The sequence below is a fragment of the Lutjanus erythropterus genome, chromosome 4, assembly GCF_056507025.1.
Source record: "Lutjanus erythropterus isolate fLutEry1 chromosome 4, fLutEry1.hap2, whole genome shotgun sequence".
NCBI classification, from domain to species: Eukaryota; Metazoa; Chordata; class Actinopteri; order Lutjaniformes; family Lutjanidae; genus Lutjanus; species Lutjanus erythropterus.
The window spans coordinates 23,069,641-23,092,726 of NC_139320.1; the positions used below are offsets into that span (position 1 = coordinate 23,069,641).

The window sequence follows — 23,086 nt, forward strand, 5'->3', positions numbered from 1 at the left end:
GACAGTGGCCCCTTCCCCCTACCTAACCCCCTACTTCCACCCATCTTCAAACTAGGCCTTCATGAATAAAAAAAAAGTTGGCCAGCGTTGGCTGAGTTGCTTGGACCACAACCATCTTTCAACTCAACCTTCATTTTGACCTTAACTCCATCTGTGAGGTTTTTGTGACTCTGTCTTGAACTGTTTTGGCGCTATTGTGATGACAAAATCTGTCCACAGACATATAAACACCTGGGAAAATACTCAAAACCGCATCTGTGGTAGTTCCTGCTACATTAGGTGTCTTCAGGACAACATTCTGCGATGATTACTCACACACACAGTCATGTTTCCAACACTTCAGAGGACATTACATTGTCTTACTTTTATTTCATGGAGAATTACCCTAACCCTAACTTTATGGATAAGGAAGGCTCTGTAAACAGATTTATGTCCCCACAATATGAATAATAACACTTCCACGCATGCACAGACACACAAGATGAAACAATACCAGCCCCACTGTCATGGCTGGTAATGATTGATTTCTTCCCACATTATGCAACTTATATAAGTATGCTTATATGGAGACATACTTCCCATGAAAAATGGAAAAAGAGAGTTGGTTTTGCACATTAAACCCAGTTTATTTTATATTTTGCATGGTGTCTTCTTGGAAGTTTCCAGAAGTGGACTGCCAAGCTCCCTTTTAAACATAAAAATGACTGGACCATTAAAAAGGATGACTCAAATTTAAAGACCTTGTACTTGGAAATACAAAAGACATAATATTTAGATTTGATGTGATATTTTAGTCTCTCTTTTCTGAAGCAATGTTGACAATATAGGTGCCTCACAAATACATTAGAAATTACTCCAAAAAACAATCTCTTCAGATACCCTTATTACATTTTATATCGAAGAATGCATTTTATTAGCAGATGTTTGAAAAATTGAAGAGAGAATCTGCAGTTGCATATATAATGTTCCAAATTATACAAGCACAGACAACATTTACATGAAAAACAACTTGCAGCCAGAGAAATTAAAAGTATGTAACAGTTTAAGTCTAAAACCACATCATCATTTCTTTATCATTATCATGCTCATATAAATCTTCTCAAACAGCCAGTAAAATCTACTTGCTTTAACCTTCACCTCTAGCAAAGACAGAGAGAAGTTTAGAACTGAAATGTTTTTATTACCACACTAATGGCTTGGATTTAAAAGATTTTATTGCTACCCTGACTTGTTCCACGTCTTTAAAGTCAAGCCAAAATGTTCATTTAAACACTGTTTACCAATGCTGAACTAAAAGACTCTTTAAAGACATTGCACACTCACAACAGATATACATTCAAAGCACCATTAAATTGTTTATAAGAAGTGATTTACTTTTGTCAGTTACACCTATTACAGTATATCTGAAATCACTGACATGAAGTGTATCCCCTGTATTCAAACACCAGTTTCAACCTCTGCTTTTGGTGTCTCTCTTGGCTTAAAAACTGTTGATATTCTCATCCGTCCACGTTCAGTCCCTTCCTCTCCTCCTGCCACCTGCTAAAAAAGGAAAAAGACAGAAGCATTAATACATATCAGATCCTAATTTGAATCTAGAATATGTGCTGCATTAAATGGCAAATTTGGCATTTTTCATGTGCATGTCTAGTCATTGTTGATGCTAAATGTAGGCAACTGGAGCAATATATTGACAGAGAAAGCTGAGCTCTGCTGCAAAATCCGCTGTTCTTCCTGCATCCAGTGATGTCATATTGTGTGCAATGCATCCTGGAACTTGAGTTTCAGTTTTCTTGGTCAATATAGCACATACTTTTTCTTCAGTTGACTACATCTACCATCAAAACAACTGACATCCACGTGAAAATGTATCCATCCACGCCAAATTTTCCATTTGAAGTTTGGTGTCTGATCTCATCACTTCCCACAGGGAAACACCAAGCTCAGCACAGCAGGTGGATAGTGGGATGAAAGTGAGGCTCATGAAATGCTATTCAGCACGAACAGCAGCTGCAGCGGTACCAAGTGTCAGCATAGCTTTCACATGAACGTTACCGCGCCAAGCATGGCAGCAAAAGAGTAAGCAGCACACAGTCAGCTTAAAGGAATAGTTTGTCATTTTGGGAAGTATGCTTATTTGCTTTTTTTTTTTTTTTTTTTTTAACATAACAGTTAGATGAGATGTATGCAATTCCCATGTCTCGATGGGATATATGAACATTCAGCAGCTGGTTAGCTTAATTCAGCATAAAGGCTGGAAACAATGGGGAACAGTTAACCTGGCTCTGTCTTAAGTTAACAAAATCCACCTACAGATGAGACTTGTTTCAATAGACCCTTCATAAGTCTTACCCCTTTCCCTCTATGCTCCAATAACAGTTGATCAAGCTTGATACATTGGTCAACTTCCCCTTTGCTGTTTCCTGCACTTAGATATGCCATGTGCTAAACTTATCCATGATGAAAAGGAAACCAAATTTTGGAGGGAACCTGTTAGAGTGACATACATTGACATCTTAATTTAACTAATGTTAGCAAAATGGTAGCTAACTGGCTAATTAACAAATGCTGTAAATTGCTAGTGTTTTGCTAACCACAATATGGGTTGCAATGGCAGATTTGCATTGCTTGTATTTCCACATGTTGACTCCATGGGGAATAGAGCAAAGATGCAAAGTTTCAAAGTTCATGACTTACAGCAACTCTGCTTGCAGCTCTAGCAAAAATATAAGATATCTGATTTTATTTATTTTATTTATTATTTATTATTTATTTATTTATAAAAACCCAGGAAGAGTGTGTTTTTTTGCCCGTATCTGTGCACTGCAGCTAATACTGGATTTAGCTGGATAAACTGGGTAATGTGCAGGATTTTGCGACCTTTTCACAGAGCCAGGGTAGCTGTTTCCCCCTCTTTCCAGTCTTTGAGCTAAGCTAAGCTAACTGGATGCTGGCTTTTATTTCATATTTACTGTAAAAACAGCAAAAAAACGAGAATCTTTAGCATATTTCCCAAAATGTTTTTCCTTTAAGTACACCCACAATGGTAAAAGGGGTGTGTTTCATATATGATGCAGGGTGAAGAGTATGCCATGTGAATGTGGCAATGGACTCAAAATGACTGCCTGAAGTAGCTCACAGGTTAATCTGCATTTCTTAAAAAATGCAGAGCAGACTGGCTGTTTTTTTTCCGTCTTTCTTTCTTTTCTTTCTTTTTTTTTTTTTTTGTTACCTAAGACTCTCCTGGAGGAGGTTCTTCTTGTACTGCCTTCTATAGAGGCAAAAAACATGTTAGATCAGACATTATTTATGAATTATTCTTCCCCAGTCACTGACATGTACAAACGGATAAAACTCACCTTGGATAAATTTGGTAAGTCTTTCAGAGTCAAATTCTGGGTTCCCTTCAACTCTGGTAACATCAACTCCTAAAGAGAAGAAGAAAACTTTAGAGTGAAGTCTTGAAATGGTTACAGAGATGCATTGTACTGCTCTGGAAGAAACTTGCTGTAAGAAACAACAATAACATTTATATTGTAGCTAAACTTGTTTAAACAGCTGTAATTTGATAAGATCTACATAACATGTCTGTTTAATCAACCATTAGCAGCCATTATATTAGGTGTGTATATTAACTACATTAAATGGGATTACTTGTAATTAAAGTTGTCATGATACAAAAGGCATTCTTACTTGTTTTGTTCATTAGAGTTGTCTGCAGGCTTTGATACAACTGATCAGGCTATTCTAATTGATTGGCTGGAAAATGAGTTAAATATCTGGTGTAAGACTAAACCAGTTTTCCTTCAATACTAATGACAAGGTTTCCTCTTGTGCTCCTTTGACTTGTGGGGTGCCTCAGGGTCAACTCTTGGATGTATTTTATTTGAAGTATATATTCTTCCCTTGGGACACCCGATCCCATCTGTTTGTTTGTGTGTTTTTTCATTGTTACGCTGATGATACGCAACTCTATTAACTCTCTCAAATTTAACTACTCTGCACAAGTGTCAGGCCGAAATTGTTGACTGGACGCCCCAGAATTTTCTTCAGTTAAATCACAGCAAGCCAAAATGCTGTTAATCCATTACAATTAGCCCAAAACTCAGCAGCAACACTACTCAGTAAGACCTCATATCACGCCTGCATTACCCGAGTTCAGATGTCACTTCGCTGACTTCTGATTAAATTTTGATTCAGTTCAAGATCCTCCTCTCTGTCTATGAGGGTTTCATGCTCCAGAGTATACCGGTGAATTCAGGTCCTCTATACGAAGCCTGCTAGTTGTTTCTCATTCAAGACTGAAAACATGAGGGGGACTGTGTGTTCACTGTCTATGCGTCCCTGATCATGTCAGACTATCAAACTCTATTGGATGTCTTAAGACACAGCTGAAGGTCCATGTTTTTCAATGTGTTTCTGTGCTTCAGTATTATACTAAATGTTTTAGTTTTAATTATGCTTTTTTCTCCACTTTGTGATGTTTGTATTGTACTCATTGTTTGTTTTCCTTAACCCTTTATCCTTTTGTTAAGCAATTTGTAATCTAGGTTTTTAAAGGTGCTACTGTATATAAATGAAATTTCACTTACTTACTCACAAACTAGGACAATATGCCCCATTGCTTCGAATAACTGTTCAAATCTGAATTAGTTTCACTGACCTTCCAGGTTGATGTTGGTGGTTCCAGTGCTGACTGAGTACTGAGGACCTGTAGATGACAGCATTCATGAGTTCTTAAAACGATAAATGATATAAACCTAATAACATATTGATTTAAATATGTCTGCTGACAGAGAGTTGACCTTCAATGACCCTGGTGACTTTGGTGATGGAGGGTTGACCCTCAATGACCCTGGTGACTTTGGTGATGGAGGGTTGACCATCAATGACTCTGGTAACTTTGGTGATGGAAGGCTGAGCCTCAACGACCCTGGTAACCTTGGTGACAGAGGGATGATTGCCAATGACCCTGGTAACTTTGGTCACATCAGGAACTACAAAAGCAAAGACGACATGTTTCACTACACTGAAATTACAGCACAGCATTGCCCCTCGATACAGAGAACTTTCCATTTGTATGCAGGTGACATAACAAATGGACCTTTCACTGGATCAGAAAGGTTGCTTTGACAAAAATGTGATTCATAATCAAAAGATTCCTGGCATCTACTTTTTTAAAATATTTTGTATAGATGTTTTAATTTCACAAACTATGTTACTTATATATTTACGTTTCATACTTATTTAATATTAAAATTAAATATTAAATTTATAAATTAATTAAATTAGGTTGCAACATCTTATTTGAAAGGGTGTGCATAAGACATGATATGATCATGAATGAGTCTTTATGAATGTTTGTGACTTTCAGTTTTGTCAGTGTTAATGCAAAGTTAATATTGTTTGAGATTAAATTAATCAAACCAATAATGTCTTGACTTTAACAAAGACAAAACTGACTTTGTTATGACAACTTGACATTATCAGACTTAAAGAAACTGTTTAATGTTATGTTTTAAGATTACATTATACTGTCACATGTGGTTGGGTTCTGTACTCTGTTGTTAAACTGTCCTAATAACATTTAATGTCATCTTTATGACCAGATGGTACCACTTCACTTGTAATTCAAGAAATTATTTCTTCAAGTTTGATAATGTTAATAACAAAAGGTCATTAATATTATCATGTAACGTTGTCATAACAGAAATGTAAAGTTGTCATAACAGACATTTTTGTCTTGGTTAATGTCTAGTTGTCATAACAATGACATATTGCCTTGAGTAATGTGAAGTGTCATACCATAGACATCCCCAACAATGGCAACTTCAAAATGACATAACTGATGGAATGACACCAATAATAAACATTCATAAGACTCATGAGATGGTTATGACCCCTTCAAATAAAGTATTATTGAATTAGTGAGTAGCAAAAGAGAGATTCTGTTTGAGATTTCTGATTAGTGCTACTTCAGCTGTCAAACCCTGTACTTGCATGTACATGTACTTGCTGTGGAATTATCTGGATTAAAGAAACGTGTCAGTGGTTTATCAGTACATGTTTCAACTCAGGAGCCACTAGCCTCCCTATTTTTTTCACCAATTTTATGCAACTGTTTTATTAACCTAATCTGACCTTACTGATTAGGAATCACATGATGATGATACTCTGTAATCATCATTACTGTACCTTCCTGGACGACACGAGTGATGATCCTCTCTAATAACAAGAGGAGATATAAAGCCATTAATAACAGTGAAGAATGTCTTTTAAAATACCATAACAGAAAAAAATAAATAAAACCACAAATCAACATAAGAATATTGTTACTTACTCATAAATGTAAGTGGAATTTCCTGATATCTGAATCCTGAAATGTACTGTAAAAAAAAAAGTTAAAAATCTGTCATAGTAGAGACACATTAATAAAATGATGCAGGCTTGTACACTCTTAAAAATAAAGATGCTAACTAAAACTGTAAAGGGTTCTTCAGCTTGTCCCCATAGGAGAACTCTTTTTAGTTCCTGGTAAAACCTTGTATAAAGGTTTCACTTGGAACCCTTTCAGAGAGTTCTACTGTCTACTGTGAAAGGTTTCACCCAACCCCCCCATTCTATAGAAAACCCCCCGTGGTTTAATGATTCCACCATCCCTTTAGGTTCAGAAGCAACTGGTTCTGAGTAGAACCTCAGTCCTCCTGGAGGTCTTCTTACTAAGAGTGCACTGTATGACCATACTTGATTTTTGCATATGCTGCATAATAAATCTTAAAATGGTGTCTGTTGTCCTGTATGCCAGTGCCAAAAACAACTTTCCATTTTATGTTAATTATAATAATAATGATGGACAATAAAGTCATCTGAATCTGACTTAAATTCCAATTCTCATAAGAATTAAAATCAATTAAATAAAAAAAAAGAAAAAAGAAAATTAAAAATTCCTGTGCCCAATCAGAATCAACACACTAGGAGACTCTTATTCAATCCACTACTTTAACGCCCTGCACAGATGTTTGCAAGCAGGCTCTTGCCTTGTACTTTATGTTGAGTTACATAAGTTGTATTTTGGCAGTCAAGGAAGGAATAAAAACACCTGCACACAGAAAAACATCACCCCACCCTTTATAAACCCTGCAGCGCTAATAACAAGAAGTCACTTTTTGATATGGTACCTTAATCTGCATGTAAGTGACAAGCCTCCTCAATAGCATGAGGAGATCCTGGCTTCCAACTGGGATATCTGGAAGAAAGCAAAGGGCGTTAACTGCAGTTGGGCATTTACAACAGTAATAAATTGCATCTCTTGACAGATTTACAAAAGGAAGGGCATATTAACAAAGTTGAGTGGGTGGAAATTTGTACCTCCAGGATACAAAACTTGGTTGACGACGTGAATGACTCCGTTTGTGGCCATGGTATCAGATTCAGGGACTTGGACAGAGTTCACTTGCATAGTGTTGTTTGCCTGAGGGAGACAGTTTAAATAATTACAGACAAGAAAACCACAAAATGAGCACCCTGAATGAACCTGTATCTTCAATGTGAGGAGTGGACTCAGTAAATAAAATTTTTAGCTTGCTGAAATCACTGAGTTCCAAAATGTGATGAGATTTTATCGGATAAAGAAGAATGACACAACCATCCTTTGATATATAATTAAAATATTGTTTTGTATACATTTTTATTTATAGAGAACTAAAGGTATATAGCCTGAATCGCTCCAGGTGTAAAGTTCATTAATTTGAGATAAAACATGTTTAGTCTAGCCCCACTAAATACTTACAAACATGACTCTAAGGTTGCTGCCCTGGAGGGACTTGAGCAGATTTGTCACCCCACTCTCCAAACCACCACCAATGAAGATACCATTATTGATGTGATACAGAAGGATGGTTCTGAGGGCATTTATGTCACCTGAAACAAAGAATGGCAAACACATAAATCATTCATGTAGTTTGTGTGATTATCAACTAGCAGTAAATGTGCTTGAAACACAATCTAAAGCTAAGTCTCAACCCTGACTTGATAATACCACTATCACACTTGGGCAAACATGCAGGAGGTTGGAAAGAAAGCAGAAGAAAGACAAGCTAAAACTACCTTATGAGATTTTAAACCACTCCTTAACTGCCTTTCATTAGGTTGTTAAGTCCGCAAGAATACGATAATTTTCAGACTTGGTAGAACAGTGCAACCACCAACCAAGAGTTCTCTTCAACACATTAAGTCGCTGAATAAATAATAATAAAAATGGTGATATTGGTAACATATCCCAAGTGAGCAGGATCAGCTTTCTCCAATTCTTTGTCAGTAAGATATCTAAACTCATGCATCCATTCCAGTGGTGCCCACATAGCAGTCTCCTTAGTGCACAAAGGTACATAAAACTACTTATATCCTCTCCCATTTGAGCAAACTTATCTCTAATTTAAAACCCTCCCCCTCAATGCTATTCATCTTTTATTCCTGAAAGAGGGTTTTGACTCTGTAGGCTCTGCCATCTTCTCCATTATGAATAGCTCCCTTACTTCTGTCCAAGTTCCAGCATTTTCCTCTCATGCAATCATCAAAACCCCCACCTCGACCGCACTCATCCAAATAATTATAGACCAATTTCAAATCTTCCGTTCTGTTCTAAATTCTTGAAAAGGTTGCTTTCCAACAGATTTAGTCCTTTTTAACTTAAAATTACGCTTTTTATATTTTTCAATCTGGTTTCCAAATAAAACACAGCACTAAGCCTGCAATAATCAGAGTCACAAATGACCTGCTGCTGTCTGTTGATGTTACAGGCTGCAATATTAATGCTCTCACACCTCAGCACTGCCTTTGATACTGTAGAACACTACATCTAGAGTATAAGGAGCACTGAGAGGGCATCTCAGGCCACGAACTTCACTGTTTCATTTTCTTTTCATGGATTGTCACTGTCCGCCCTGCCTTGCTCTTGTATGGTTCAGTGTATTTTATTTACTTTGTACATGCTACCCCTCAGCCAAATTATGAAAAGACAGAGTGCTGCATTACTGTTACACTGAGGACACACAGTTGTACGCCCCTCTGTGACCTGGCAGCCTCAATTACCTGCAATGCCTGTTTGAATGCCTAAATGATATCAAGCTTTGGATGGCTTGCAACTTCTTTTCTTTAACCCTGATTTTCAATTTGATGAACAAATAAATGCTGTTGTTAAATCGGCTTTTTTCATCTTAAGGATTTTAAGCAAGGTCAAGTTCTTTTTAAGACAATTGCCTAGACTACTGCGATGGAGAACAAGATTTTTTGTTTTTAAAGCTTTGAACATGCATGCTCCAGGTGATCTTAGTGACCTGTTACGGCCCTACTGTCCACCTAGAACGCTGTGATCATTAGATAAACTGTTGATTTCCCTAAGAGTTGTTTGAGGCATAAAAAGTGACCTTTGTGTATCCCTACACATGTTTGATCTGCTTCCACCATAGAGTGCTTCCAATCCAGGCTAAAGGTTCATTTGTTTTCATTTGCTGGCTTTCTGCTGTGTTCTATGTATGTTGATATGTGTCTCTTGTGTTTTCTTTGTTATTGTGCTCTTTTTTTTTTACCATCTAAAGTACTTTTTTTAACTGTGCTATATAAATAAACTGACTTGACATTAAAAGATAAAGGGAGTCTGGGCGACCTACTCTTCAACAAGGCCAAATCACTGTCACTCAAAGCAGCGAAAGCCTTATCACTTGGGGCAAACAGAGTGAAGTCTCCCTCCTGCTTCAGGAGGTCAGTCAAGCCAGCAGCTTCCATCAGAGACAAAAAGATCCTGCAGCAGCACAGAGAAGAAAACAGTAAGTTGGCTGTTTGAGAAACCACAGAGGACTGACATGCAGTGCAACAACAGCACTTTCTCATTCCCATATGTGCCATGTGTTTTTAATGGAAAGCTACAGAAAGATGTGGTTTACTGCATTTTAAAACCACAGTCCATTTTCACTAACTTTTGCGCAGTACTTACTTGAATCCTCCATTTTCTGTCAGAATCTCAAACATAGAGTTTTCTGCAGGTTTCAACAGAGTCTTCATGAGATGAAGGGCCCCATTGCTTCCTTCCTTACTCCCTCTGATGAGACAGGAATTCTCAATGCACACAGCCTGCAGAAACAATCCACAAGATAAAAGCAAGGTGATTAATCTAAAATCTCAAAGACATGAGGAACGATGGCCAATTGAAAGGAGTAATGCATATAGTGTATGTTAAATGGCACCCAGCCACAATTTTTTGGCTACAACTTCAGAGAAGTGGACGCACTGTGCGATAGATGAAGACCCTCAGAAATTTTCCTCCAATGGTCTCCAGCCGCTGGCCATTGTACAGCTGTCCCAGGACAAACTTATTCTTCAAGATGTGGCTCTCCAGGATAATCCTGAGCAGGCTCTGATCCATGGACATCACTTCATCTGTAGAGGAAATTGTTTTATATTTCAATTTAAAAAACATCTGAGCATGTGTTTGCACCTTGATGACAACAGGCAAACTGCAGTTATTTAGCTATCCACACACAATCCCTTTAGTCTAGCTATAAATAGTGAAAATTGCTGCCAATAAACAGCTGCAGTTGGTGAATGGATTAAGCACAGGACTCTTCCAGGAGAGTAGGGTTTTAGTCTAGTGTGACATTAAAAGTCAGTGTTAACTACTCAAAGGAACAAAAAAAGCTGGAACACAACTGATCAATTTAGAACTTTAATAGTGTAAACAGACACTCGCCACTACTGTATCTTCATCAGAGTCGGGGTGTTGACTGCATTTTTAGACTTAGTTGATTTATTACATTTTTTCACATTATTGTTTTCAGTTTATGGAGCATAACTACTTGGTTAGATTTTGGCTATAAAACTACTTGGTTATGTATATGAAACAAACCTAGTTGGACAGGCTTAGGGAAGAAAAATGACTTGGTTAAGTTTAAGAAACAAAACTACTTGATTAGATTTAGGCAATAAAACACTTTGTTAGGTTTAGGGAATATAACTACTTGGTTAGATTTAGGCAACAAGACTACATTGCTAAGTTTAGGAAAAGATCTTGATTGTCTCTGCCATCTGTGTAAACAACCACATTAGCTATTCCATACCAGGTGCAAACAGCATCTGCCAAAAAAAGTAAACATTCTAACAACATTGTGCTTGTAACATTTAACATACTGGCTTTTGACAATTATTATTATTTCGGTCACAAAGTCCAGAGAAGAGCAGCCACAACACTGACTGTGAGTCTGCTATCAGTAACTTGAATTCATACATAGTTCTGTAGGTACTTCGTGATTTGTAGGTTACTGTAGATGTAGGTTACTGTAAATTTATGGTTTGAATGTAAGATTTCTGTTACATCCAGATTATGCTGCCTGTGCTTTCCTTACACCCATTACAAAACGTCATGTCTTCAAAGATAAAAGTATTCTGCCTCAATTAATTATACATTCTTGTTACAGAAACTCTATTCCCTCCTGGTGAAGGTCAGGAATGTTCTCTGAGGGAGTGGATTTTTGGTCTTACATGGCATAAAGTGTCCCAATAAAAGCATAATTTCCCAGAGGCTCCATATATGTACATATCTATTCACTTATGAGTCAGCAGGCGAGGGGAAATAAAAAATATTCAGCTTTATTCCAGACTCTGACTGAGTGTGGAGCAGCCAGGGTTTATATTTAGCCAACCACTGAGAGGAAAACAGAGGGACTTGCATGATGTAATGATCAGCATGTGACTCACCATTGAAGGCAAGGTTGAGAGGAGCCAGCAAAGTGTACTCAGCCCCTGGTCTCATGGCAGCAGAAAGGCCCAGCTCGGACACCAGATCACCAAAGGTTGACTGGGAGGTTCCCATCAACTCCATTACCTGCTTGGCTGAAAGGGCACAGGAAATCCCAATACAATTGAAATATGGATTGCAGAAAAATATCAAACACCTGGCACAATATATGTATTTATGAAAACCTTGAACATTCTGCTCAACAGGTAAAGCACATTTCCAGTCACTGTATTTTATTGAAAAATGTACTGAACTTAATTCAACCTCATATACCCACCTCTACCACTTGGTTTGGGTATAATTTGTGAAAAAAATCCACTAAAAATCACTGTCTTTAAATAATAAGCCTTTTCAGTTTTTCAGCGTCCTAACACAAAGTTACAAGCAAAAAAGTCACTCCAGACTCATAGATCCTTTGATGTAATTTTCAGTGATAAGCATGATTTTACAACACATCATAGTTTCAGAGGTCTTACTAAACAGAATTATGTAACCTAATGCAACAACAACAACAAAAAAAATCAAATAAGGGTTAAATCATTTTCTAAAAACATGCTCTACCAAACGGTTCATTTCATGGTAAAGGCAGTGAAGCTAAACTAATGTAAGTAAAATCAACATTTGCTTTCAGATATATATATTTAAAAAAACAAACTCTGAACAATTCTGATTTATTTCCTGAACAAAATAGCCTTTTCTACATTTTTTTGGTATTTGTGAATGTATTTTAATACCTATACCATGGAAAGACAGCTTGACCAGTTGGAAGAGGTTTATGTTACAAAAACTGTGGCCTCTGTTAAATATAAAAATGCAAATAAAAAGAAAATCCACTGCTTTTTTCAGGGTAAGGACATTAAAGGGACAACCAGAAAAGAAGAGGAGATGTGTCTTACCTGAGTCTGGCATGAGCACTTGGTCAATAAGGTGGATGACACCATTGGTGGTGACGATGTCCTTCTTGAGCACCATCTTGATGCCGTTGACTGTTAAGCTTTCACCATCACAGCCGATCTCAATGTTGTTGCCCTCCAAGGTCTCATAAGAAGTGCCAATCATGATGGCCTCAGAGCACTGGACTGAGTCCAGGAGGTGGAAGTTAACAAGAGCTGAAAAAGTGAGATGGAGAGTTAAATTAATTGTTGTTTAGGTGGAAAGGTAGATCTCAGTCACCTCAGCTCAGCAGAGTGTGTGAATGAGTACTGTGTGAATGGGCCTCATGTAGGAAGTCATTTAGGAACAATTTTCCTGTTAGTTTTATTTGTATCCATGATTTGTTCTTATTTTGTTACTTCTTGCCTTCTATGATTCAATATTTTCTTAATTTTGCTCTTTTTACAAGTGGTCAAGAGCACTCTTTGTCCAAGATACCTGGACCTGAACAAAAACCCACTTCCATTTCCTGCTTCACAAATTAACTGCTTTTATCTGCTTTATATAATTTTAAATTTAATAGTGTAGGGGTTTTATATTGTTGGTTGGACAGAGCAAGGGATCCAAAGATGTGTATGAAGCCCATAAACTGAAATAATGAAATAAAAAGTTAAACTAGTTAAAAATGTAGATGTAACTAAATACATAAATAAATAATACTGTTAGTTAAATATTTAAAAGAAATTTGTAAAAAAAACAAAACAAAAACAAACAAACAAACAAACAAAAAAACTATAAAGCTTTCCAGAATGTCTTTTCCATTACCAGTAACCATTGGATAAAAAAATTAAAACTGGATTTATTTGAGTCTTATTTTTGACTCCCACTCCATGTGGCTTCCGTTATTCAGCACATGGTTAAAAATATTTGGTGCATCTGGAGTTGACTTATCTTATTTTTTCTCTTAAGATAAAATTTAAGAGATTTTTTCTTTACCAGGCCAATTGAGAAGCAAAATGGTTATTTGTCTGTTAAGGTATTAATGTTCTATATAAATACATCCATTCCCCATGTTTATCTGAATGCAGAATAGGTCAGTTGGCTGCATGGGCTGTGTTATGGTCTTTCTCATGTTACAGTGCAGCTGAGGATAAAACTCACTGGAAACCTGAAGGACCTTTGGATCCCTTGGGTCCTTTACTGAGGAGGCTTGAGATTTCTTCACAGTTCTGTTTAACTTTGTGTGAAATGGTCTGATCTCACATCATAGGGCAAGCTGTGGGCTAATAAAATGTATGGGGTTGTTGCCAATCTGACTAGCTTGCTCAACAAAGCAGCTGTTTCCTGCCTCTCAGAGCTGATGCAAAACAAACTTATGTTAATGATGTTGTTTTCTGCGTGATTTTTCAAGAGCTCATAGTCACTGTAAATATAAAGTTTTAATTTGCTCTGGTTGACAATTATAGAGGTACAGTCCTTTCAAATGCTTGAGAAAAATACAAATAACTACGGTATACTGATCCTGACCTACTCTTAACATATATAACTCTAAAAAATGAAAGAAAAACATGACAAAAGTGTCAAATGATGTGTTTCTTTGTTTTACTTTCCACCCACAGTTTCACGCATGACTTGAAACTAGAGACTTATTTTTATTACTGCTCGACATAACTTTGTTATGTACAGTACAGCTTTCCAAATGTGTGTAAGTTCCAATCCACTGTGGCTTCATCTGTTTCAAATTGGAAGAAGTTGAACATGTGAATGAAAAAAAAAAACACTTTTTGGGTGACTTAGTCTAGCATACATGCCGCCAGGGAACCACTGCATTTCTTTTCCTGTACCTTCATCGTGAAATATAAATATGGTCCTACTTTGCTGCAGTTAATATAAATCCCCAGTCTCTGGAACAATAATTCAAAGGGCCTTGAATGATTTTTTCTGCATTAAGGAACAGCCACAAACTTCTAAGAACAAAAGTCTGTTTCACCTTTCAGGACCTCCTTGTCGCTCAGAAGTCTCTCCAGCACCTCCATGCCCAGTCTCTCAAAGGCTTCATTGGTGGGGGCAAAGAGAGTGAAATGTCCTGGCCCGTCCAGTTTCTCCGTCAGTCCAGCATTTTGAATCACATCCTAGACGATGAATTTGCCAGCAGAATTATGTTTAGTGAACTTCAATATATTTAAAGTCTAAAATGTAGCTGACACTGAATTCTAATTTCACTCTAGACTGAAATCCTACTTTCCCAGGACAGGGCTCAAATCCCTAAAATCCTGCTCCCACAGGAGAGTGAATAGTTGAATGGCTAAATAGCTGCTGTGCCCATTTTCACCCAGGTGAAAATAGACACTCTGCTACATTATTTCACATTATCCTTGTATTAATGCACTCACATTCAGAGTTGTCAGCTCATCGTCAATCTCCACAACAGTTGCAATTGTGTTTCCAACAGCGCTGATAACACGGTCGATGACATGCACAACTCCATTGGTGGCAACCTGGTTACCATAGATAATCCTGGCACAGTTCACAGTCACGACCTGCACATGACATTTACATCAATGTTACAGCACTGAAACATGTTTCTACTCTTTTATTTCTGACTACAGTGATAATACTCAGTGATAATACTCACTCCATTAGAGTAATGGTTAATGTGGAGACCGTGGTCATTGTACATAGAGGTGACTGTCATTCCATTCCTCAAATCTTTAGTTAAGAGGCGTTTGTTGACCATGTGGAAGTGCAGAGCATTGTATAGTTCAATGTTCACATTGCTGACGAGTGCACTCCTCACTTCCTGTTGAGGTAAGGAAAATGAAATGTTAAAATCTCACAGACAGACAGAGGTGACAGAAGTACACACATTCTTTACTCAAGTAGAGGTACAGATACTTGAGTAAAAACAAAACCACTGGTAAAAGTAGGACTGATTCAACTTCTTTACTTAAGTAAATGTGAAAAAGTACAGGCTCTGAAATCTGTTTTGTCTGATCATGTGGTTTTCATCTTTATGTCTTTTTTGTTTTCTTCATGTTCCATTGTTTTGCCTTGTTCCACTGCTTTTGTCCTGTTATGTCCTTTACTTTGTTTTCATCTTGTTATGTCTTTTACATCTGTTATATATAAACTGATTTATGCTTGTTGTACGTGATATGCATGTGGATACACAAAAGAATCCTCTTTTCTATGTGTTATTGTCCCATCTATTCAGGTTGAAATTAGTCTTGATGTTGGGAAGGTGGTGAGCAATGATGCAAAATAAAAATAATCAAAAATAATTCCCCTCAAAGGCATTAAACGTAACAGACAGAACAGATATTTGTTGGGGTAAAATTAAAAAGTAGTCAGAGAAATAAATACTCATGGAAAGTATAGATATCTGAAACATCTAATGGAATACAGTAACAAAGTATTTGTACTTAGTTACTTCCCATCTCTGCATACCAAGAGTTTCCACTGCTTTTTGTTTTGCTCTTCACTCACCTCATCCAAATTCTCCCAGGCGTCATTGCTGGGTGCAAAGAAGGTGAAAGATCCAGATCCCTCAATCTCAGGCCTGAGTTTAGAAAGGTCTGAATATTTTTGGGTTGAGGTGGCCTTCACCAGACCCAAAGTACCGTACACATGATCAATTGGAGCCACTAAGAAAGAAATTCACAGAAAGGATTATTGCTGTCAGTCTGTTTTTCTGAAAATAGAAATAGAAAATGTTGAAACATATGGGGCTTGAAAAGAAAGACTCTACATGTGTCAACAATATGGTACAGCATCCTCTTTTAAGGTGTCTGGCCTGAGCTCAAAAATAGCTCACAGCTGCTCTACAGTTGGAGGATATGTCCCTGTCTAACCCTCATACAACCCCACTTCAAATAATCCGAACTATCCCTTTAACACACAGTACCTGCAGGGCAACCGTGCATGCCCTCCAGCTTCATGTATCCTGGGCAGCATTCATAAAGCACAACCCTGCGGAAAAAAAAAAAAACACACAGACCACAAATAAGTAACATCCTTTCAAATACTGTCTGCAAGATTCTTTCACTATAGCTGAGCAAAAGAATTGTATTTTTTCTGCCATGTTTATAGCTGAATAATCATTCGGTTTTGGTCTCGTGTATTCAGTGTTTCCAGATGTTACTCATTATCTCCTTCGTTACCCAGACCGTGTGATCCCACAGCTTCAGCCAAAACCTAATGGAAAGGGTGCCTCAAGGTTTATGCTACCATTACAGTAGTAGATTTATATTACCGAAACCCCCTCTTTGAAGTGAAACAATTAGTTTGGACTCAGCTTGGCATTTGGTTAACCTCAGAAACGTTATGATTTTGTCCTTGAAAAAACTGCAGTGTAATTAGAGTTGAGTTTAAGAAAATTTTGGTTGTCACAAGGAACATTTAAAGGGTTTAAAGGGCTGCATGGAAACATTTGAGTTAATCTGAAAAATATAATTCAATTGTCACCAGAGCAGCATTTTTAAAACAGACTTCAGTTCAGTTTAGATTAATTAGATACAAATGATAAGTGTTGCTTCACTCCTCTCCACTGACTGTAAACAGGTCTGGACCCTGTAGCCTAAGGAGGATAGTAAAATTCAAAGAGCAGCTGCTACATATAAACATGGCTATCCCTTGAGTCAGCAGGTTTGAACATGTTGGAAATACAGCATTGTTTCCAGCTCCTGGAACACCAGACATTTGGAGATGAACATTTCACCCCAAATTACCAACAGGTATGCAACAATAAAAAAGATCCAAAAGACATAAAGAATAACACAGATGTACCTATTAAGGGTAAATAATACCACATGCGTCCAGAGTTGGCTGCAAGTTCATTACGGTAAACCTCAGTTTTTATTGTTGGAAAACTCTAACTGTGAAGCTGCTTCTTCCCCGTTTTCATCTAAACATGATTAAAATAATCATGAGAAAGAGAAAGAACATTATCAAGTCCATATACTTTACAAACTGATCACTTACAAACAACACAACATAACAAGCATACTCTTAGAAATAAAGGTCCTAACTAGACCCATAAAGGGTTCTTCGGCTTGTCCTCACAGGATTTTTGCTCCTTCTTTTATAAAAGCTCCACTTGAAACCCTTTAAGTTCTAGCCTGAGCCAAATATAAAGGATTATAACTAGAATCTCGTCTAGAATCTTTCAAAGGTTTCACCCAGAACCTTTGTGAGAGTAATGAAGTAATGGTTTGACTTAGGACATTTTCTGGGGGTACTATCAAGAACTTTTTCACCTTCCTAGGGTGCTAACAAGCACTCAGCTAGGGTATTCTACAAATTACCTTTTTATAATCCAAGGGTTTTCTCTAGAGCCTGCCTAGAGGGTTCCACTGGGAACCCTTTTATATTATGAAACAAAAACCACAAAGAGCTCTTTGGTTTGTCTCCATAGGAGAAGCCATTTTGGTTCATGGTAGCTTCATGGTTCTATCAAGAACCTTTCCACATTCCTTGGAAACTAACAAGAAATCAGCCAGGGGGGCATGTTTTATCTAGAACCCACAAAGGGTTTTTGTTTATTATGACACAAAGAACCCTTGAAGAACTGGTTCTTTGGATGGTGTTCTTACAAGGAAGCTTTGATGAACTCTTCATTCAAAAAATGTTTTTTTCAGAAGCAAATGGTTCAAATACTGACAAATCAGTTTCATAGCTGACTCAAAAGTGAAGGCAGTTATCTTGAAATTATGAGTTTTCTCATTTTTTTTAATAGTGCATGTAAATTAATAGTAAATAGGTCCACTTAGAGCAAAAAAACTGCAGCAGTGAGATTCCAACACTTTTGTTTGTAGAAAAGAAAAATCAATTTGAAATGGAATATAATGATTGTTCAAACAAATGCACCACATAAGAACAACCTAATGTGGACAGCTAATGATCATTTTCAATTAATGACTACACTGAGATAAAAGAAATGGCAGATGACTAACACTGAGACTTTGGATGGAAACAGAAGACTTCAAGCAGAGACTTGTTTCCTGAATGTAGCGGGTCACTAAAGGCTGTTAACCACTGTTGATGTTTCAGAGTACAGACCGATGCCTCTGGGTAATGGCTAACTGCACTACTTTAACAGCTGTATTTGAATCAAAGTTGAATGGAGTCGGAGGGACGGGGATGAGATCACACAAGCCCCATTGGGGCAGCGTCAGCAAAACCCTCGCTACATTGCTCTCCCACACTGAGGGATTGTGTCTGGCCAAGGAGTTGGAAACTTTTGACTTGTCAGCGTCTCTATAAAAGAACCGTTCCACTAAGATTCATGATAGCTTTGTCAAACATAATATAAGCTGCATGTGGCTTTATTCCAATTCAACCCATCACTAATGGGCAGTTTGGTTGTACAGAGTTTTCTTGGAGACAGAGCTGCTCTGGAGGCAGAAATTTTCTCATTTGTTGAATTAAACCTTAGTGTGTGAAGACAACAAGTTTGGCTGGCCATATCAGGTTAGACTGACTGACATAAATTGCCACAAACTACTGTAAAAAAGTGCGGTGTAAGCCATTTTGGTCAGTGAGTCAGCTTGAATTGTTTTATATGTTCAAGATAGTAATGTTATATGTTGTTTAGAGATGTCTTATGGTATTGCATCTCATGCACAAGTTCCCTTTAACTCCAAAAAATTAAGTTATTCCAATTCCATTTAACTTTGTACCCTACTAAAACAACGTTGCTCCAGGAACGTAGTTGCAACGTAATCTTTGTGACATATGTGCGTTTCTATAAACATACCAACTGAAATATTGTTGCTAGCACCTTATTTTAAGTGTCGCCAGCCTGTTGGCCCAATGTTGCCCCCACTTTTTGGAGATGCTGTGACAGCGCCACTTCATAGTGCCAGGATGTTGCATGCAGGGTCGTTGTCAGAACATCACTGAAACATGTTTTATGTGTGATGTTGCACTAATGTTGCAGCAATGTAACATTTTCAGTGTAATGTTACAGTAATGTTGCTGCAACATAACATTTTAAGAGTAATGTCATAGAAATGTCAAGTGACACTTGAGTCATGTTGTTGAAACGTCACCACATCATAAATGAATGAATATCACAATCACAAAGTTGCAGCAGCATACTGTGTTTGTAGGGCCCTTTGGTCTAAATCAGTGTGGGACAGAGATGCTGATGGCCTTTGACAGGACTGCCCAAAGTTGGCCCTCCATAAGGTTTGATTTGGACACCAGATGTTGCTAATGAATCTTTATGTATGTTATTTTATTTTTTCTGAGGTGATAGATTTTCTTAATAATCTCTGCATAGCTGTGAGTGACACTTTGCATGGGAACTCAGTCAATTAAGGGAACTAAGGATTCTTGTTGCATTTTGGCCTGTGACTCACCAGTTCAGTTTTGAACCTTCAAGGGAAAAAGTTTGGGCATGTCTGGTATGTACATCTTTTGTGAGAAGAAAGATTTATGGCTACAAAATCATTTTCCACTGAAAGTTATTGTGACTGAAATAATTATCCAAACAATTTAACTAAAATACAGAAAATGTTCTGTAATTATTCTTGTGAACTGCTGGGAAACATCTGGGGAGCATGTGGAAAACATTGTGGGAGGAACGATGGGAGGGTCATGTTTGGATGGGGAAGGACATATAACTTCAGTTACTGCTGTTTGTGCACATCTCTTCTTGTATCACTCTCTGCATGTGGCCCATTTAATCGTAATTAAGTTAAATTGTCCATTAACATGTTTTTCCATCCCTGAATCTGATAGTAATTTCATGATCGCTTAATAAAAAAACAAGATCAAGTTTTATTAACCAACTAATCTAAGTGAGCTCCTGTGCAACTCAAATATTTGCAGAATTCAAACTGGAATCTATAGTACTAGCTGTAAGTTCTGCTGTTTTTGGAGACCTTGCATGAGCCTATTGTAGTAGGTGTAAATCAGTTTGTGTGAATTGAATTTTGGCCCAGCTCTCTTGATTGACTCCATGGTCTCATGTCAGACTCCCATTGAAATAGATAAAATTCTTTGGCTGTTCCTAACATCATCTTTTGCCAAGTTCAGTGAGCAGTGTGTATTCATCATGGAGAGCTAAGCCTATTTGGAGAGCTGAGCATGACTTAGACATAATGCAAGCATGGAGGGCAAGCTGAATGTGTGTGTGCGTGTGAGAGAAAGAGACTGTAAAGACATGGCTTCGATCCATGTTTAAACATAAAAGTGCTGAGGGGGTTGGAACAATGAGAGAGAAAGAGGTTGTCGAGAATGATTGAACTGAACGCTTTTCCATTCATGAATACAGTCAACATTTTGCCACCACATCATATCCTGGAATCAGTGGTTTACCACCACTGTGGCATCCAACGACGTCCAGGCTTCCCAAGTTATGAAAACCCTAACTTTGAGTTTATAGGATCGAAGAGGACAGTCGTCAATACAAAAAATTTAGGGCTGCCTGCATAAATGTGTTTTTCATTTTTAGCGGTAGTTTAATTCAAAGTGAGATAACAGATGTCTGTCTCTATGGAAACATTCAAGTTTCCATGAAACCCCTTAAAGAAGAAGCAGCAGAAGAAGAAAGAGGCACTGAAGACAAACTATATATTTCAAAAACTTACAGAACTTTTTAGCCATTTAATTTTCTCGTAAGTTCCTATTTAAAGAAGAGAAAAAACTTGTACTGTTGGAAACATGAAACAAGAAAACTTACGCTTTCTTTCCACAGATGGCCCCTTGGTGCCAATTACGACAAGTGCTGAAGTACTTCTTCTTGGTCCCCATGACCTGCTGGAGTGCGCAGACATTGGGTCTGAGGGTGAAAAGGGGATGAAGCATTAATCACCAGGTAAAACCCATAAGATTTTATATGGAAACTCTGAAACAGTTCATCTAGGGCTAGAAGTTCCGATTAATCCACTGTTGATTTCTTTCTCGATTAATCGATTAGTTGTTTGGTCTATAAAATGTCAGAAAATGGTGAAAATGTTTTCCAAAGTGTTTTCCAAACCCAAGAAGACTTCATCAAATGTCTTGTTTTGCCCACAAATCAAATATATTCAGTTTACTGTCATAAAGTAATAAAGAAACCAGAAAATATCCATATTTACCAAGCTGGAATCAGAGAATTGTGACTTTTTTTTCTTTTTAATTTAATTAGTTTAATCAATTATGAACATAGTTGGTGATTATTTCAATAATTGATTCATAATCGATTAATCATTGCAGCTTTATGTTCATTTTTAAATTATTACATGAAAAAAGCCCTGCTGGGTAAGACTAGACTGTGAAAGTGTGAATAACAATTTGTCAGCTAAACCTGCTGCTCCTGAACCCAGACTGTCAAACATGAATAATGACATCCACACCTGCTGGATGTGTTCTGTCAGATTTAAGTCATGATTACTATTGCTGGGTTATATGTTTTCTAAGCAAAATAGAATTTTATCCAATAACATTTCACAACCTGTATCATAAATGGACAACTGATATTTGTGAAAGTGCATTAAAATATAATAAATTTCATACAAAAATGGAAAAGGCAGACTTGTGAAAACATAATATGCTTGTTATGCTTAAGGCTCAATTCTAATGCATGCAAAATGAAATAACATAACATCACAAGGGTGTCAGAAAGCCCTCCAAAGTAATCATAAAGAAAAGTATAATTTAAATAAGCTTACCCTTCTTTTCTTGCCCTGATGCGACTGTGGGCGACTATTTTGTCATAAGCTGAAGAATCAGCCTTGTCAAACGTTGAGAGCACCAAGAGTGCAAAGGCAGCTACAAACAGGAGCTTCATCCTTGATTTCTTAGCTAGCCCCTCCGGACCCAGAGTACAGGAGAAGACTCAGAGTGGGAGTTTATATACCACAAGTCTCACCCTCCACTCAAGGAGGATGGCAACATTTCATGCATGCATGGACCACCCAGGACCTCCTGAAAAACACATTTCTATACACAAATACACTGAGATTTATCGTTTTTTATGTAATAAATTATGACTTTAGTGCATTCTTTTAAATGATAAATCATTTATGGGGGGGAGGGTCACATTTAACCACATTTATAAGATATTTTGTAATATCTGCCATTTCTCTTTTATGCAGGTTTAAAAAAAAATATTTGTCATGCAAAATCACTCTAGACTTTTTTACTGGTATTAAGAGTTTTCTAAAAATGTTTAAAGTGATACTACAGCTCTAGCACAAAGACAATCTACTAACTTACTAACAGTTGATTGTATTGCACTGAAACAAGTAAAATTACTAGCTAATTTTAAGGCTCAATATTAGGTTTCAAACAAATTGCATACTTCTCAGCACACTGCTACAGAATAGTTAAGCCTGTTTGTTAGAGCCCTGAAGCTGAGCGGCACCTTAAGAGACACTTACAATAAGCAGATGGATGGAGAATCCAGCTGTATCTTTCCTATAAAACTGTCATTTACTT

General features: G+C 37.3%; 1 protein-coding gene across 3 annotated transcripts; it reads right to left on the reverse strand.

Annotated features, from left to right (window-relative positions):
- Positions 1 to 605: 605 nt before the first annotated feature.
- Positions 606 to 22,480, reverse strand: postnb (periostin, osteoblast specific factor b). Of its 3 annotated transcripts, none has more exons than XM_084717365.1 (22): positions 22,318 to 22,480; positions 21,348 to 21,446; positions 16,566 to 16,630; positions 16,148 to 16,305; positions 15,297 to 15,461; positions 15,055 to 15,201; positions 14,652 to 14,793; positions 12,685 to 12,897; positions 11,749 to 11,883; positions 10,286 to 10,434; positions 9,992 to 10,128; positions 9,669 to 9,799; positions 7,790 to 7,920; positions 7,369 to 7,471; positions 7,179 to 7,246; positions 6,341 to 6,386; positions 6,196 to 6,225; positions 4,806 to 4,997; positions 4,664 to 4,711; positions 3,360 to 3,428; positions 3,233 to 3,268; positions 606 to 1,542 (listed from the first exon to the last, which is right to left on the reverse strand). In XM_084717365.1, the coding sequence occupies exons 1-22, from the start codon at positions 22,434 to 22,436 to the stop codon at positions 1,514 to 1,516; spliced, it is 2,412 nt and encodes an 803-aa protein (XP_084573491.1). In that variant the 5' UTR covers positions 22,437 to 22,480; the 3' UTR covers positions 606 to 1,513. The 3 variants fall into 3 exon arrangements, with proteins under 3 accessions (XP_084573491.1, XP_084573493.1, XP_084573492.1); XM_084717367.1 differs by having other exon boundaries at positions 3,233 to 3,271; positions 22,318 to 22,478; XM_084717366.1 differs by lacking the exon at positions 3,233 to 3,268.
- Positions 22,481 to 23,086: the final 606 nt, after the last annotated feature.

Coding starts and splice junctions, on each gene's coding strand:
- postnb (XM_084717367.1), bottom strand. CDS start 22,436: ATGAAGCTCCTGTTTGTAGCTGCCTTTGCACTCTTGGTGCTCTCAACG. Junction 6,387..7,178: donor TCACTTACATGCAGATTAAG/GTACCATATCAA, acceptor TTTTTTTTACAG/TACATTTCAGGATTCAGATA. Junction 4,712..4,805: donor AGTCACCAGGGTCATTGAAG/GTCAACTCTCTG, acceptor TGTCATCTACAG/GTCCTCAGTACTCAGTCAGC.